The sequence below is a fragment of the Staurois parvus genome, unplaced genomic scaffold (assembly GCF_062004578.1).
Source record: "Staurois parvus isolate SC_StPar_1 unplaced genomic scaffold, SC_StPar_1.0 ptg000570l, whole genome shotgun sequence".
Classification (NCBI taxonomy): domain Eukaryota; kingdom Metazoa; phylum Chordata; class Amphibia; order Anura; family Ranidae; genus Staurois; species Staurois parvus.
The window spans coordinates 379,691-395,230 of NW_028318366.1; the positions used below are offsets into that span (position 1 = coordinate 379,691).

Consider the following 15,540-nt stretch of genomic DNA (forward strand, 5'->3'; position numbering starts at 1 on the left):
TAGCGACTAAAACATTTCATATGTGTAACATTGCGCTGTTTATCTCCTCCTCCCCTCCCCCGCCTGTCTCCAACACCACACCCGGGGACTAGCAGGGAGGGCAGAGACCTTGCAGTGTAATTAGAACCGATTGGCAGCTTCTCAGGAAAGGGGCGTGTCCTTCTTACCCTTTCTCCCTTTCACTCCCAGAGCCATTTTTGCATTTTTTGCACACGTTTAAAAAATCATTTTAGGCCTGAAGATGACACAAAACCCCCAAAATATCGATTTTCTGAAAGTAGAGACTTTAGAGAATAAAATAGTGGTAGTTCTATTTTTTATGTCTCAAAATTTTATCACAAAGTCTAGGACAGCAGGAGTCAGGGCCAAAGTGGCACAGGTTGCCTGTAGGAGTGCTTGTTGGTGGTCCACCCTGGAGCACAACTGATGCACTGAGATGAGGTCTGCAGACAGGAGGTGCCTGTGCGAGGTATGCAAGCCCTTCCGGGGAACAGAGGATTACTGGATAGCCGGTTCAAAGCCAAGGTCCAGTACTGGGTGGAGATCAGAACAGACGTAGTCAGATGGGATAGCCGAGGTCATACACAGAGGAGCAAGAGAGAATATCCGTTAGCCAAGCCGAGGTCATGCACAGAGGAGCAAGAGAGAATATCCATTAGCCAAGCCGAGGTCAGGTCAGGATTTAAGCAGAGAAGACAGGTCCAGGAGCAAGCCAAGTCGGTAACAGGAAATCACAGATCACAGTAGCACAGGAACAGGAAATCACAGTTCACAGTAGCACAGGAACAAGGTACCGGGGAGCCAGAGATCAACCAGCACCTGAGAGTAGTGCAGGGCTTCCTTATAAAGGCCGTTTGCCACCAAATTTGAGCCGATGTGAACCTCTGTGGCCATGCAAGGTACTGGCAGGGGTGTCAGGTCTCCTAACACCACTGCTGAGGACAGAGCCCTGACAGTGCCCCCCCAAAGGGCAGCCTCCAGATGCCTACTTGGGCCATCTTCTCTGGATATTTGGAGTAGAACTCCTGGAGAAGTCTTGGGGCATGTATGTTGTCTTTGGTTCCCAGGAGGTTTCTTCAGGAGTTACCCCCTTCCATTTGATCAAAAACTGGATCTGCCTTCCTCACTTCTTGCAGTCCAGGATTGATTCTGTCTCGTATTCTGCATCCTCCCCAACTGTTATTGGCGGCGGAGGAGGTTCTACTCTTCCCGGAAATGGATCATAAACTGCTGTCTTGAGCAGAAAAACATGGAAGACTGGGTGAATCCCATATGATTTGGGAAGAGATAGCTCATATGCCACTGGATTGATTACTCGTTTGATCTGAAAGGGCCCAATGTATCTTGGTCCCAACTTCCGCGATGGGCAAGGAAGTTTTAGGTTGGCTGTTGATAACCAAGCCTGGTCTCCAACCTTCAGAGAAGGATTTCCCCTCCGTTTCTTGTCATATTATCTTTTGTAGTCAGTTTGCAATCTTTGTATGGATTTCGGGAGAGCTCAATAGTTGTCCTGTATCCTGCTGATTCTGTCATGAACTGCAGGTACCGAGGTTTCGAGTATGGTATCCGGCAGGCATGAAGGGTGGAATCCGTAATTAGCCCCAAATTGCGACTGATTCATAGCGGAATGGATGGAATTATTGTATGCAAATTCTGCTAATGGGAGTAGAGATGTCCAGTCATCCTGGGAAAAGGCAGAGAGACATCGTAGATATTGTTCCAACGTTTGGTTAGTTTGTTCAGTTTGTCCATTACTTTGAGGGTGGTAGGCCGATGATAGGCAGAGTTCCACTTTCAGGGTTTTACATAAGGCTCTCCAGAACCTGGAGGTAAATTGAACCCCTCGGTCTGACACGATATTGCTGGGCAGTTCATGTAGCATAACGATTTCCTTAATAAAAATATGTGCCAACTCAGGCGCCAACGGAGTTCCTATCATTGGCAGAAAGTGGGCCATCTTGGATAGCCAATCTATCACTACTAGGATGGTAGCAAACCCCTCAGAGGGCGGCAAGTCTACAATAAAGTCCATTGTGATAATTCCACAGGGATGATTAGGAATGGATAGGGGCCTCAGCAACCCCCATGCCTTGGCTTTGTCTCCCTTGCTACGTAGACATACTGTGCAGGATTTACTTATGTTCTGCAGTCCTGACTTAGGCTGGGCCAACAAAATGATCGCTGGATCAGGTCCATTGTTTTTCAGCCAGTTGATGGTCGTGGAATGTCTTGAAAACTTGGGATCTTACCTCCTGAGGTACAAAGATCTTATCCTGGTGCCACAGAAAGCCATCCTGCCTTCTTAATGAGTTCTGCTCAGGTACGGCACACCGTGCAGATGCCTGTTCAATCAAAAGCTTCAGACTGGGCTGAATCAACAAAAAATTTTGGGCCGACAGGATGGTATCGGGGGCAAAGTTTCAACTGAATCTGGGAACATATGTGATAGAGCATCTGCTTTCCCATTCTTGGATCCTGAGCGGTAGGTCATGTGAAAATTGAAGATGGAGAAATATAGGACCCATCTAGCTTGCTGCGGTCTTAGGCGTTTGGCAGATCTTAAATATTCTAGATTCTTATGAACTGTGAAGATCATGATTGAGTGACTAGCTCCTTCCAAAAGGTACCTCCATTCTTTGAACGCCATTTTGATCTACAAAAGTTCCCTGTTGCCTATATCGTAGTGCCTTTCAGCTTGGCTTAGTTTCTTAGAGCAAAAAGCTACCAGATGGAGCAGAGCTTTTGGGCCTTGACTCCTGTAGCCACCTCCGATGCTTCCACCTCCAGGATGAAGGGAAGTGTTGGCTCTGGGTGTTGTAATACAGGAGCAGAAGTGAACTGCTTTTTTAACTGCTCGAAGGCTGTCTGTGCTTCTTGGCTCCAGAGAAAATGTGTATGCTGGCGAGTGAGTTGGGTAATGGGGGATATAATGGTTGAGAAGCCCTTGATGAATTTCTGATAAACGTTGGCAAATGTTGGCTGCCCCTGGAAGCTGCTCAATAGGACAATAATATGATTGATGAGATGGTAAAGTGTCAGCTTTCTTTTTATCAAATACATCAAGGAAATGGTGGTAGGCAGGGGGAACGGATTGACTGGCATCTGATGTAGGCTTAACTGAGAGGCACACAGGGAAATTGGTGGGAGTGCCACAGTGCTGAATACAGTAATTTGATGGGAAGGTGACTTCTTTCTTGAGCCAGTTGATTTGTGGATTGTGAGCTTGCAACCAAGGTATTCCTAGGATGGCTGGAAACATGGGAGATCTCAGGATGTCAAAGCAGATGAATTCCTGATGGACAGAGTCAGTTGTGGCTAGGATGGGAATGGTTTCTTGGGTAACGGGTCCTGAGCTAGGAGCGGTGCCATCTGCTAGGAGTACATTAAACCTTTGTGTTTTAGGACGAAGAGGAATACCTAGGTTCTGGGCAAGGTTGATGTCCAAGAAAAAACTACAGGCTCCCGAATCAACGATTGCCCACAACTTGACTTCCTTTCCAGCCACCTGTAATGACATGGGTAGAACGACATGGGTGGTTAAGGTTCTGGATAACTGGAGATATGAAGGATGAGGCTGGCTGGACTTACTTGGTCGCACTGGGCAGTTGTGTAAGAAATGGCCCATGGCCCTGTGACATAAATGTAAGATTTGAGTAGTTGAGATGTGATCAGTAGCAATATGTCATTGTAAATTTAGTTTCAGTCCATGTTATTAAAGATAAGTGTTCCGAATTCAGTCAGAGACATATGTTCACCAATTAGCATCTGAAAGGACAGAGCATGTCAATAAAACGTTGTCACCTATGTAGCCAGAGATTGCCACCTTCTTGAAATCTAAAAGAAGAGCTCCAACCATTTCAGCTTCGGGAAGCAGCAGGAGACCAGGAGAGGGCTCCACTTTGTCTGCTAGCTGTGATTTATATCCACAGATCAGAGGAATATATTTAATCTCTCATAAAAGATACAATATTAGTTGCAGAGAGATGAAAATACTTCCTTCTGATTGGACACACTGTAAGCTACATCTGCATGTAAAACTGTATTTATAGCCTCTGTAGAATCCCAGAGAAATGCAGAAAACAGTTATATGGCACCTGATTGCAACAGCTGAACAGTGATTGGTACTGTCGCGATCAGATTGATGTGCTGGTGTCGGAAATTCTATCCCTGACTTGGTGATTCAAACCGTTCCTGGTCCAATCGACTTTGGGTACTTCAGTACCCAGAACGTCCTGTGGGCTGGTATAGGGTTGATTGGCCAAGGGCTAATGTCCAGCCTATGTCCATATTTCAATAAATTGAGGACCCTGAGATATGGACGGGGTGATTCGTACAGAGCCATTTCTATTTTACTGGCGAATCGCGGACTTTCTCTAACTTGCTCCAGTCACAGGATAACTCTTAGCAAAAGTTTTATTTCTGTTTTTATTCCCTTTTATTTTATAGTCAATAGCCAATTGTGTGTCTTTTTGTATTTTCTGTATTATTTGTAACATTTTATACTTTGTACATATTCTATGCACAGCTCACTTTCAGGATATTAAATCATAAAGTTAATAAGTGACTTCTGGATACTTAAGCTCGGGCTCATATCTCCGGAGAGATTATTGTATTACAGTGTCTATATATGCTCGGTCTAAGTTCATTGCCAATCTGTATGCAATTGCACTGTGTGTTGGCAAATTGCATGCAGATTGTAAAGTAGCAGATCTGCCAGACAGAGATCTGTGTGTGTGGTGGCCCAGCAGACCAGTCTGCCGACAAACTGTTGGATGGTGGCAAGCTACCGTTTGTTGTGTGACTGGTGTGGGGGGGTGTGGACAGTGGAATCGTCATTCACTCCGGGGTTCTAGCTTGTAGGATAGCTGGAGGAATGCTAGAAGTGTTTGCCAATTGCTAGACTGCTCCCCAACCCTTAGATTGCACCAGATTGTATATAAGATTTGTATCTGCCTGTGTGTGGTCAGCCAGTTGGAGTGGAGTCTCCCTCTAGTAGTGGCCAGATGCAGTGCGGGCTGTGAATGCGTATCATGGCCAGTCTTATATGCTCAAAGTAAGACCCCCTCATCCCTCTTTACCCCAAGTCACGGCCGGACGTGCATACCTCGGTTAGCTAGGCGCCGTGGGCATGTGTGTGCGGTGTGGATCCATGACAGCCCCGCAGTAAAGGCATAGGTTGCCTTGCCGTCTGCGTAATCTTTCCTCTGGAGATAAGGCAGGTCAGAGAAGGCCAATTTGCATGGGTTTTACTTCAGGAGTGCTGATAGGCGGAGAAATAGGGACAGAATCCACTGGTCTTGGAACCCTTGGCAAAACCCTTGGCAAAGGGTCTGGGTATGTTCAGAATGTCTCTCCTGTAGCCGTTGATCCAATTAGGTAGCGAGTTGAATTAGATTCTCCAAGGAGGAGGGAGCCTCCACCCTAGCTAATTCGTCCTTGAGGGACTCAGACAGACCTAGATGGAACTGGTATTTTAGGGCTGCGTCATTCAACCCGGTATTGGTGGACCATTTGCAGAATTCCACAATGTAGTCCTCCACAGCCCGTCGGCCTTGTTGTAGAGCATGAAGGGTGGATTCAGCAGTAGAGGTCCTCTGGGGGTCATCATAAAGAGCTGCCATGGCTTCAAAGAATGTGATCACTGAGTTTAGCGCTGGTTCTTTTTGTTCCAGTAAGCTGTGTGCCCATGATTGAGGTTCGTCAGATATGAGAGAAATGATGAACCCCACTTTAACTGCCTCAAGTGAGAAGGTCCTGGGTTGCAGTGCAAAATACAACTCACAAGCATTCTTGAAGGCTCGGAATTTACGTCGGTCCCCAGGAAGCAATCCGGAATGGTAACCCTGAGTAGTACCACAGCGGGTGTAACAGTGGAAAGCGAACTGGCTGGTGCCACTGTAGGGATAGGACTAGGCAATGGATTCTGGTCTGCAGAAGTCGTAGCAGTAGTGAGCGAATGAAGATGTCCCTCCAGCTGAAAATATTCCTCCTGCAGATCCTTGACCACTTGCGTAAGTGCCGTCATCTGTTGGCACAGGGCCTCTAATGTGGAAGCACCTCTCTCGGCCTCAGACATAATGGCTGATTGATACTGTCATGTACCTGGTGAGAGATGCCAATGGAGAGAGGGCTTCCCTTGCGGCTAAGTTCCAGACTCCCCTGAGATTGGGACAGCAGGAGTCAGGACCAAAGTGGCACAGGTCACCTGTAGGAGTGCTTGTTGGTGGTCCACCCAGGAGCACAGCTGATGCACTGAGATGAGGTCTGCAGACAGGTGGTGCCTGTGTGAGGTATGAAAGCCCTTCCGGGGAACAGGATTACTGGATAGCCGGTTGAAAGCCAAGGTCTGCGACTGGGTGGAGATCAGAACAGACGTAGTCAGATGGGATAGCCGAGGTCATACACAGAGGAGCAAGAGAGAATATCTGTTAGCCAGCCGAGGTCAGGTCAGGGTTTAAGCAGAGAAGACAGGTCCAGGAGCAAGCCGAGTCAGTAACAGGAAATCAAAGATCACAGTAGCACAGGAACAGGAAATAACAGTAGAACAGGAACAAGGTACTGGGGAGCCAAAGATCAACCAGCACTTGAGAGTAGTGCAGGGCTTCCTTATAAAGGCCGTTCGCCACCAAATTTGAGCCAATGTGAACTTCTGCAGCCATGCAAGGTATTGGCAGGGGTGCCAGGTCTCCTAACACCTCTGCCAAGGACAGAGCCCTGACATCTGTCCCCTCTACCCTCCGGCACCAGATGAACTGTGCCCACAGATGGGCAAGCAGAGCCAGAGAAGCATAGTAGGTACAGGAGAGGTTCACACACACGGGGTGGCAGAGGCTGGCACCTGAAAGGAGAGCCCTGTGGCTTGCCCTCAGCAGGGATAAAGATTAAAAACAATACTTGCCCGGCCCCCAGAACTACATGTCCCGGGCGTCGGGTGATGTAAAGTGACCATCCCTGCATGATGAGCCGACATTGACCTCACAGCACTGCCTCAGAGCAAACTAGTCATAGGAAGGATCAGATTTATCATTCATTGTCTGCAGATCTAATACTCATCAAACCAGTTCAGAGACCAAACAAACCCAACAGAGAAAAGGGTCCCCGGACCTCAAAATTGTAGTAAACACTAAACAGCCCAAACAAAATGTCTTCCCATGGGGGGAGTAGTTCTTCAATGTCCAGCAACCCTCCTATTCCCCCCTCACATCCACATCCTATTATTGTGTAACCAATACCATCCAAATCATTCTTACTTTCATTTCCCAAAGTTATCCGTCTACAAGGAGACCTGTATAGATCACATGATGGCACCAATGAGGATGGAGGAGGACCGGAGTCACATGACTGAGAAGATACTAAACCTCACCCTGGAGATCATCTACCTGCTGACTGGAGAGGTGAGGAGCATTCTGGGAGGTCACATGACATCACTCTTATCTCTATTAATAAAACACAGACCTGACCGGAGAGGTGAGGAGGATTCTGGGATGTCACATGACATCACTCTCATCTCTATTATTAAAACACAGACCTGACCGGAGAGGTGAGGAGGATTCTGGGAGGTCACATGACATCACTCTCATCTCTATTAATAAAACACAGACCTGACCGGAGAGGTGAGGAGGATTCTGGGAGGTCACATGACATCACTCTTATCTCTATTAATAAACACAGACCTGACCGGAGAGGTGAGGAGGATTCTGGGATTCTAACATGATATTCCTATTGGTTCCCCAATACAGAGATTTCCTCTTCTGAAGTCAGGTGATCATATGACCATCACAGTGCCTCCATGTGACTCCCTAAACCCTGAGAGACACAACATGCAGAAGATTCTAGAAGTCACCAAGAAGATGATGGAGCTGCTGACAGGAGAGGTGAGCGGTGCCGGGAATTCTGGGACATTATCCAATCACTGATCATTATCAGTATCATTAGGATCTGTACATTATCTGCATTGTTACCATTGATGTCATTTTTATTATATATTCAGAGTGGAGACCTGAGAGATCCTAAAGTTGAGGTTAAAGGAGAGATGAAAGAGGAGGAGGATGAGGATGGGGGGATGGAGGAGTCAGAGCTTCTAAAAGAACACAAAGATCTGTACCAGGACACCATGGTGGAGTCATCCAGCTACAGGAACCCACCAGAGAGATGTTCCCGTCCTCTGTATTCCCGGGATTCCACACAGGAAGGTCACACCATCCCTCACCATCATCAGGTAGATGATGACAATTATTGGTAGTTGTGATTTATACACAGCATGTTTGTTACAATGAATGTTTTATTATATCTTTCAGAGTGGAATCCTCGGGGATGAGAATATTGATGTTAAAGAAGAGTATAAAGAGGAGGATGAGGAGTATGGAGTGATGGAGGAGTTTTCAGAAGGACACAAGGATATGATGGAGCCACCTAATACCAGGAACCCACCAGAGAGATGTCCCCGTCCTCTGTATTCCCGGGATTCCACACAGGAAGATCACACCATCCCTCACTATTACAAGGTTGGTGGGATGGAGCATCTAGAACATGGACTTGTGGAGATAATATTTGTATTTTTCATGTGAGCTTATATTTATATATTATGTGAAATTTCTAATTTTCTTGGTTTAGGGTGAAGATCTGATAAATATAAAAGTTGAGATAAAAGCAGAAGAAGAAGAGGCGTATGTGAGGGATGATCAGCAGTCTATGGAGGAGGATGGAATAACGGGGACATTTATAGAGGAGGACACTCCTACAGAGATCAGCACAGGTGGGTCATGAACACTAAATACACGATATACTCTCTGTTGTACATTACATACTCCTGACCCCTGCACTATATACTCTATGTTGTACATTACATACTCCTGACCCCTGCACTATATACTCTATGTTGTACATTACATACACCTGACCCCTGCACTATATACTCTATGTTGTACATTACATACACCTGACCCCTGCACTATATACTCTATGTTGTACATTACATACTCCTGACCCCTGCACCATATACTCTATGTTGTACATTACATACTCCTGACCCCTGCACTATATACTCTGTTGTACATTACATACTCCTGACCCCTGCACTATATACTCTGTTGTACACTACATACTCCTGACCCCTGCACTATATACTTTGTTGTACATTACATACTCCTGACCCCTGCACTATATACTCTATGTTGTACATTACATACTCCTGACCCCTGCACTATATACTCTATGTTGTACATTACATACTCCTGACCCCTGCACTATATACTCTATGTTGTACATTACATAGTCCTGACCCCTGCACTATATACTCTATGTTGTACATTTCATACTCCAGACTCCTGCTTTCCCCCCACTGCTATATATACACATAATATGGATTCTCTCATGTTCCCCCCATTTCCTCCCAGCTGGACATTTTATATCGGATGATGTGATTGGAGCACAGACTTTTACATGGTGATAATAATGTGATAACATCCTCCAACTTTGGACCCTTAAACAGAAAGTGATAATGAGGGAGGAGTCAATACCCCAATGATGGTGGTCTTCAGGATCAGTCCAGTCTTCATCTTGGTTGTTCTCCCCCCATTCTCACTCTCTGACCTCTGGTGGGGCTCAGCCCCGCTGTTCTTCATGACTAAATCATGGACTAAATAAGGAAGTGCAGTACTTCTTGTGTTGGGAAGATGGCGATGAGTGATAGAGGGGGTGGGGACCCTCGTCCTATAATCCCCTCATCACTGTCCCTCCTATAAAAGACAGTTCTGGTTGTTTCCTCACTCTCTGACTAAGGTCCATGAATAAAGAAATGACCTGGTAGGAGATCAGAGGAGCCATTTCCTTGTTCCCTTGAGGGTGGAATTGTAAGCTCAGAGACCAAGCTGCCTGATGTGGGTGGAGTCCTGGTTTGGGAAAACAATCAGCTCCTGTCTAGTAATCCTCTTTGTCTTTGTATTTTAGTCCATGGCCGGGAGATGAGGAAAACCCCCGAGGATTGTCTCACTTTGTCTCCAGACTGGAAAGTAGAAGATGAGGACTTTACACAGTATAGTCCAGGAGAAAACCCGGCTCCCTCCAATGTCCATCCGGCACCACCCAGTGTAGATGGACCATCGGATTCCTCGTATCCTGAGGAACCTCAGACTGTGCGGGACCGGGCCGGCCTTCCAACAGGGAAGAGGTTCTCCTGTACTGAGTGTGGGAAGATTTTCTTTTCTAAATTCCATCTTAATGTACATAAAAGATCTCACACAGGAGAAAAGCCGTATTCCTGTCCTGAATGCGGGAAGGGTTTCCATTTTAAATCCCATCTTAATGTGCATAAAATAACTCACACAGGAGAGAAGCCATATTCCTGTCTTGAGTGCGGGAAATGCTTTTCACGAAAGTCCGATCTTTACAAACATCAGAGATATCACACGGGGGAGAAGCCATATTCCTGTCCAGAGTGTGGGAAATGTTTTTCACAGAAGTCTCATCTTTCCAGTCATCAGAGATCTCACACGGGGGAAAAGCCGTATTCCTGTCATGAGTGCGGGAAATGTTTTTCACAGAAGTCCAATCTTAACAGACATCAGAGATCTCACATGGAAGATATCCGTGTTCCTGTCTTGAGTGCGGGAAATGTTTTTCAGTGAAGTCAAATCTTTGCATTCATCAGAGATGTCACACAGGAAGAAGCCACTTTCCTGCCCTGAGAGGGAAATGTTCCTCACTGAAGTCCTGTCTTCCTGTACATCAGGGGTCCCACACAACCCTGGAGGTGTATTAGTGCACTGAGTGTGGGAAATGTCTTCTAGATGAATGTTGCTGGACATCCCAGCTCTCATGTGGGGAAGAAGCACACCCTGATATACACCTCAGATATACTCCATGGCTGATCTTCATCATGGAAGTAACAGTTCATAAGGAGATCAGAGGTCCCCAAAGACATGGATGAAGTGTGGGACCGGGTCGGCCATTGATGGCAGGAGAAGAAGTTTTCAATGTATTTTCCATCAATGGAAGACATTCCAGCAGCTCAGATGTGATCCTAATAACATTGGTTCCCCCATTCACACAGGAGGAATGGACATGAACTCTCACTGAGGGAATTGCTATACAAACATTCTATGAGTAGACCCCCAAATGTCAGGAGACGTTTCTATAAAGACGGGAAGTATGGAGCAGAGAAATGAATAGACCTCCCAGCAATGTTATTACCAGGCTGCAGCTAGGGGGAGCTCTAATGTCACCCCAGCAGAGGGATCCCATCTAGCCCACATTAACCCTCTCACTGCCAGAGCTGTTTCTGCATGATTTTGCACACATGGGAAAATGCAGATTTTGGTCCTGAAGATGAGATAAACCCCCAAACATCTATTCTGTGACATCAGAGGCCCTGGAGAATAAAATGGTGGTGATTGTTAAGGTGTTCCCCGTACACAGATTCCCCTTCATATCCGCCTTTATTTCCTCCTTTCCCCCATTTTCTATGTTGGGATCTTTTCTACAATACTTTGTTATAATAATGGAACACGTTGTGTATTGTATTGTACACCAATAATAATGACTCCGCCCCCACATTCCAGACAAGGGATCTTCCTGACCAATCGGATTCCTTCCTTTACTATTTCCTGATTTTTATGCTTCAATCTTGTTAAATGTAAAATTATAATAAAACATTTATTGAACAAAAACTATTGTGTGTGTCGGTGCAATGAGGGCAAACTTCAATATAGAACATTGCTCCTCGGTGACACCTCACACCCTTCAATAACGGCGCAGAGTGCGGGGGTCAGCAGTATATCATATACAGCCCACCATACAGAGTGCAGAGGGGGGCTGTAGTGTGCCCCCCCCTCCTGATCCATACCAGGCCACATGTCCACAACATGGGGGGCACCTTACCAGGGGGGATGTTGCAGTCCCATAAGACTGACCCCTTGCCCCAACACAGACATCCACATAAACTGTTAAATCAACCAGAGAATGTCTGGGTTCATATGGCAAGGAGAGTGATGAATGTTCCCAATTTCCATCTGTCAGAGATGCTGCCGATCATTTAACTACATGTTTGATGGCCATTCCCACCCCAACCTCGGTTTTGTTGGACATTTTCAGAGTAATGACTAATGATACTGATGTAAGAATGGATGATGGACCATCTATGTCATTGTATGAGGACTGTCAGAACTGTCCAGGTCCATATAAAGGCTGGGAATATATGACTGGTATGAAAACGTTGAATGTTCCCCCAGGAGATGTGTTACAATATGACATGTGATTCTGAAGGGATTCCCCGGTGTTGGGATCTCAGATTTCCATATGGCCCACATCACACAACCCGATCTCCTCAGGACAGGATTTTCTGTACGTCTAATAGAACATGTAGTTCAGTACATAACCCAATGAGCTGTCATCATGTTCTATCACAGCCCAGCCACAGTCACAGGTCACACTACCTTTAGGATGGTTGTTTTCTTGTGGAAATCCCACATATTCATATATTCCAGGAATATTACTGGAGGGCCTTGTACTTGGAGCCGTCTGAGTATGATATTGCCTGAGCATCCTAAAGCTACGGAGAAGGATCTAAGATCAAGAAGGAGGACCGAGATTGTATCAGAAGATTGTATATCAGACATTACACTGCTTTCCAAAGCTGAATACACTAGATTAGTTGGATCTATTGTAGGAGGACCAGCATTACCATTATATAACACAGGAACATAGTTACATAGTTAGTCTGGCTGAAAAAAGACAAAAGTCCATCCAGTTCAACCATTAAAAGAAAAAAAGATATACTCCTACACCCAGAGTTGATCTAGAGCAGTGGTGGGCAACCTTTTTTTTCAACTGAGCCAAATCTCGCCAAAACCACGATTGAAATTTATTTTGAGAGCCACATTTTTAAAACTGAAAATACATAGGATGGTACACTGTTTTTAGTTTCAATAAGTTTTTATTGAGAATATTCTGCATGCAAGTATCCACATAGGTCGGGAGGATACAAATAACACAACTAATAAAACAAAAACTTTAGAACGATATTATTTATCGATAACGTTAAATTCTGTAAAATTTGCCTTACAATGTAGAGAAAATTACATCCTGACAATGACTGACAAAGTCACAACCACTAATGTGAACATTGGCCTTGCATTTCCTTGGATAGTTTGAGTAAGTCAGGTTTGTATGTTGTTGTTTTTAATTTTAGGCACGATTCCAGGTTCTCATCGATGAGACGATTTCTCAATTTACTCTTGATAAGGTTCATGCTTGAAAATGATTGTTCACATAAATATGTAGACCCGAACAAGGAAAGAACAGCAAACGCTAGCTTTTTTAGTTGATTAAATGAGTCAGGAATACTATTCCAGGTGTTAAAAATCAACATATCTTCCTTCTCCAGGTCTTTCAAAGCAGACCACTTGTTCTGTGAACTAAGTTCACATTTGTTTTTCTCCAATCTTTCTAAATCAGTACAAAGACGTTCAAATTTCGAGCTCCACAGTTCTTTGTTTTTTAAATCCAGCAATTGCATTTCAAAGTTGCCAATGTCGATATTAAAGGGAGAAAAATTTAATTCCGTTACAGTGGCATCCAGAGGTTTTTTAACAAAGGCCAACGTCGCTTTGCTGTTTCTGAATTCCTGAAACCTCTTGAGAAAAGCTTCCCTCATATTTAAAAGTGCTGTTTTAAAATAGGTAATGTCAATATCAGAATTATTTTCTTGGCGATGTTTCAACAGGCTTGGAAAGTGAATCAAAGTTTCTCTGTCAAAATCTTGAGCAAAAACAGATAATTTGTTTTCAAACGAAATAACTTCTTCTAACATCGAAAAAATGGTGTTTCCTTTCCCCTGTAGTTTATGATTAAGCTGATTTAGATAGGAAGTAACATCCACCATGAAATACAGTTTTTGGGTCCACTGATCGTTTGTTAATTCTGGATAGTGAACACCCTTCTCGAGGAAAAATGCTTTGATTTCTGATAATAAGGAAGCAAAACGTTTCAAAACGTTTCCTCTTGATAACCAACGTACCCTGTTATGCAGCAGAAGATCTGCGTACTCGCTCTCAATTTCAACTAAAAATTCTTTAAATTGGCGATGATGAAGAGCTTTAGCTACAATGGAGTTGATCATCTTAGTCACCAATTCCATAACTTTGCACATTTCTTCTGGAAATGTCTGCGCACAAAGTGCTTCTTGATGTATGATGCAATGGTATGTAAGTATCTCGTGACTAATTTTTTCTTTCATAATAGCAACAAATCCATTTCTTATGCCGGTCATACTTTTTGCCCCGTCTGTTGCAATTGAGACGATTTTATCAAGTGGAATATGATATTTTTCAATGCAACCAATTACAGCATTTGCTGTATCCTCTCCACGTGTTTGACCTTTCAGTGGCAATAATCCTAAAAGTTCTTCTTTAGGACCTGTAGCTGACATAAATCTTACAAAAAGTGAAACTTGAGCTGTATCATTTAAGTCACAAGACTCGTCAACTGCTATTGATAAAGCTGAAACCACTTTAAGATCATCAACTTGTTGGTTGGTTATATTGGAAGACATTTTGGCTGTTCTATCCTTCACTGTTTTAGCAGACAATGGCAACTCTTTCATTTTTTTTAGAATTTCTTCTTTGTTCTTAAAATCCCTGAATAACTCTTCTGATGCACTTATAAAACAACGTTTTATGTATTCGCCATCTGTATATGGTTTGCCTCTCTTAGCAATCTCTTGACTAACCGCAAAACTTGCAAAATTAACATAGTTGGAAGACTGCACCCGCTGATTAAACGCAGAACTTGATTTTTCTTGACTCTTCAGAAGTTGCTCAACTGCTTTCTTCCTTGCATCACCAACAGGATATTTATTACTAAAGGACAAGTGTTTTGTTGTAAAGTGTCTCTCCAAATTAGATTTTTTGTTATGCGCCAATTTTTCTTTACAAATAAGACAGGTCGGAAAGCCACTTACGTTCTGAAACGCGAAAGTCTCGGTCCATTCCACTTTAAATTCACGGTTTTCGTCTTCCGTTTTTCGTTGTTTTTTCTTTGTAGCCATGTCAAACAGGGCACCTATAAAAATGTTTCATTTTAAAATAAAGCCACCAACACCAAACCGGCATCCTTAATCACATAAAAGAAGTAATATTGGATGACACACTGTTATTTATCTGTGGATGACGCACTGTTTTGGGGGATCTGTGGATGACGCACTGTTATGGGGGATCTGTGGATGACGCATTGTTATGGGGGATCTGTGGATGACGCACTGTTATGGGGGATCTGTGGATGACGCACTGGTATTTATCTGTGGATGATGCACTGTTATGGGGGATCTGTGGATGACGCACTGGTATTTATCTGTGGATGACGCATATATGGCATCTTATGTGTGTGTAAATAGCATTATAAAATTAGTGGGGCTCATCATGGATATTTTAAGCAGGGTTCTCCACCTTGATGGATACACCCAAACAGTAGGCAAGAAGTAAAAGTAATAAAACAGGCATGCACACATTGCACTGGCTCTGCAGTCAAGTTGAATAAAAGTAAAAA

The 15,540-nt window shown here is 44.2% G+C and overlaps 2 protein-coding genes across 2 annotated transcripts; one reads left to right on the forward strand and one right to left on the reverse strand.

The window, feature by feature from the left end:
• The first annotated feature begins 6,096 nt into the window (after positions 1 to 6,096).
• On the forward strand, positions 6,097 to 12,536 carry LOC149450572 (uncharacterized). The gene is made up of 4 exons (XM_089691694.1): positions 6,097 to 6,105; positions 7,991 to 8,218; positions 8,298 to 8,504; positions 12,483 to 12,536. Exons 1-4 carry the CDS (start codon positions 6,097 to 6,099, stop codon positions 12,534 to 12,536), a joined length of 498 nt encoding a protein of 165 aa, XP_089547820.1.
• Positions 12,537 to 13,108: 572 nt separating this feature from the next.
• LOC149450573 (general transcription factor II-I repeat domain-containing protein 2A-like) lies at positions 13,109 to 15,043 on the reverse strand. Its single transcript, XM_089691701.1, has one exon. It carries the CDS (start codon positions 15,041 to 15,043, stop codon positions 13,109 to 13,111), a length of 1,935 nt encoding a protein of 644 aa, XP_089547827.1.
• Positions 15,044 to 15,540: the final 497 nt, after the last annotated feature.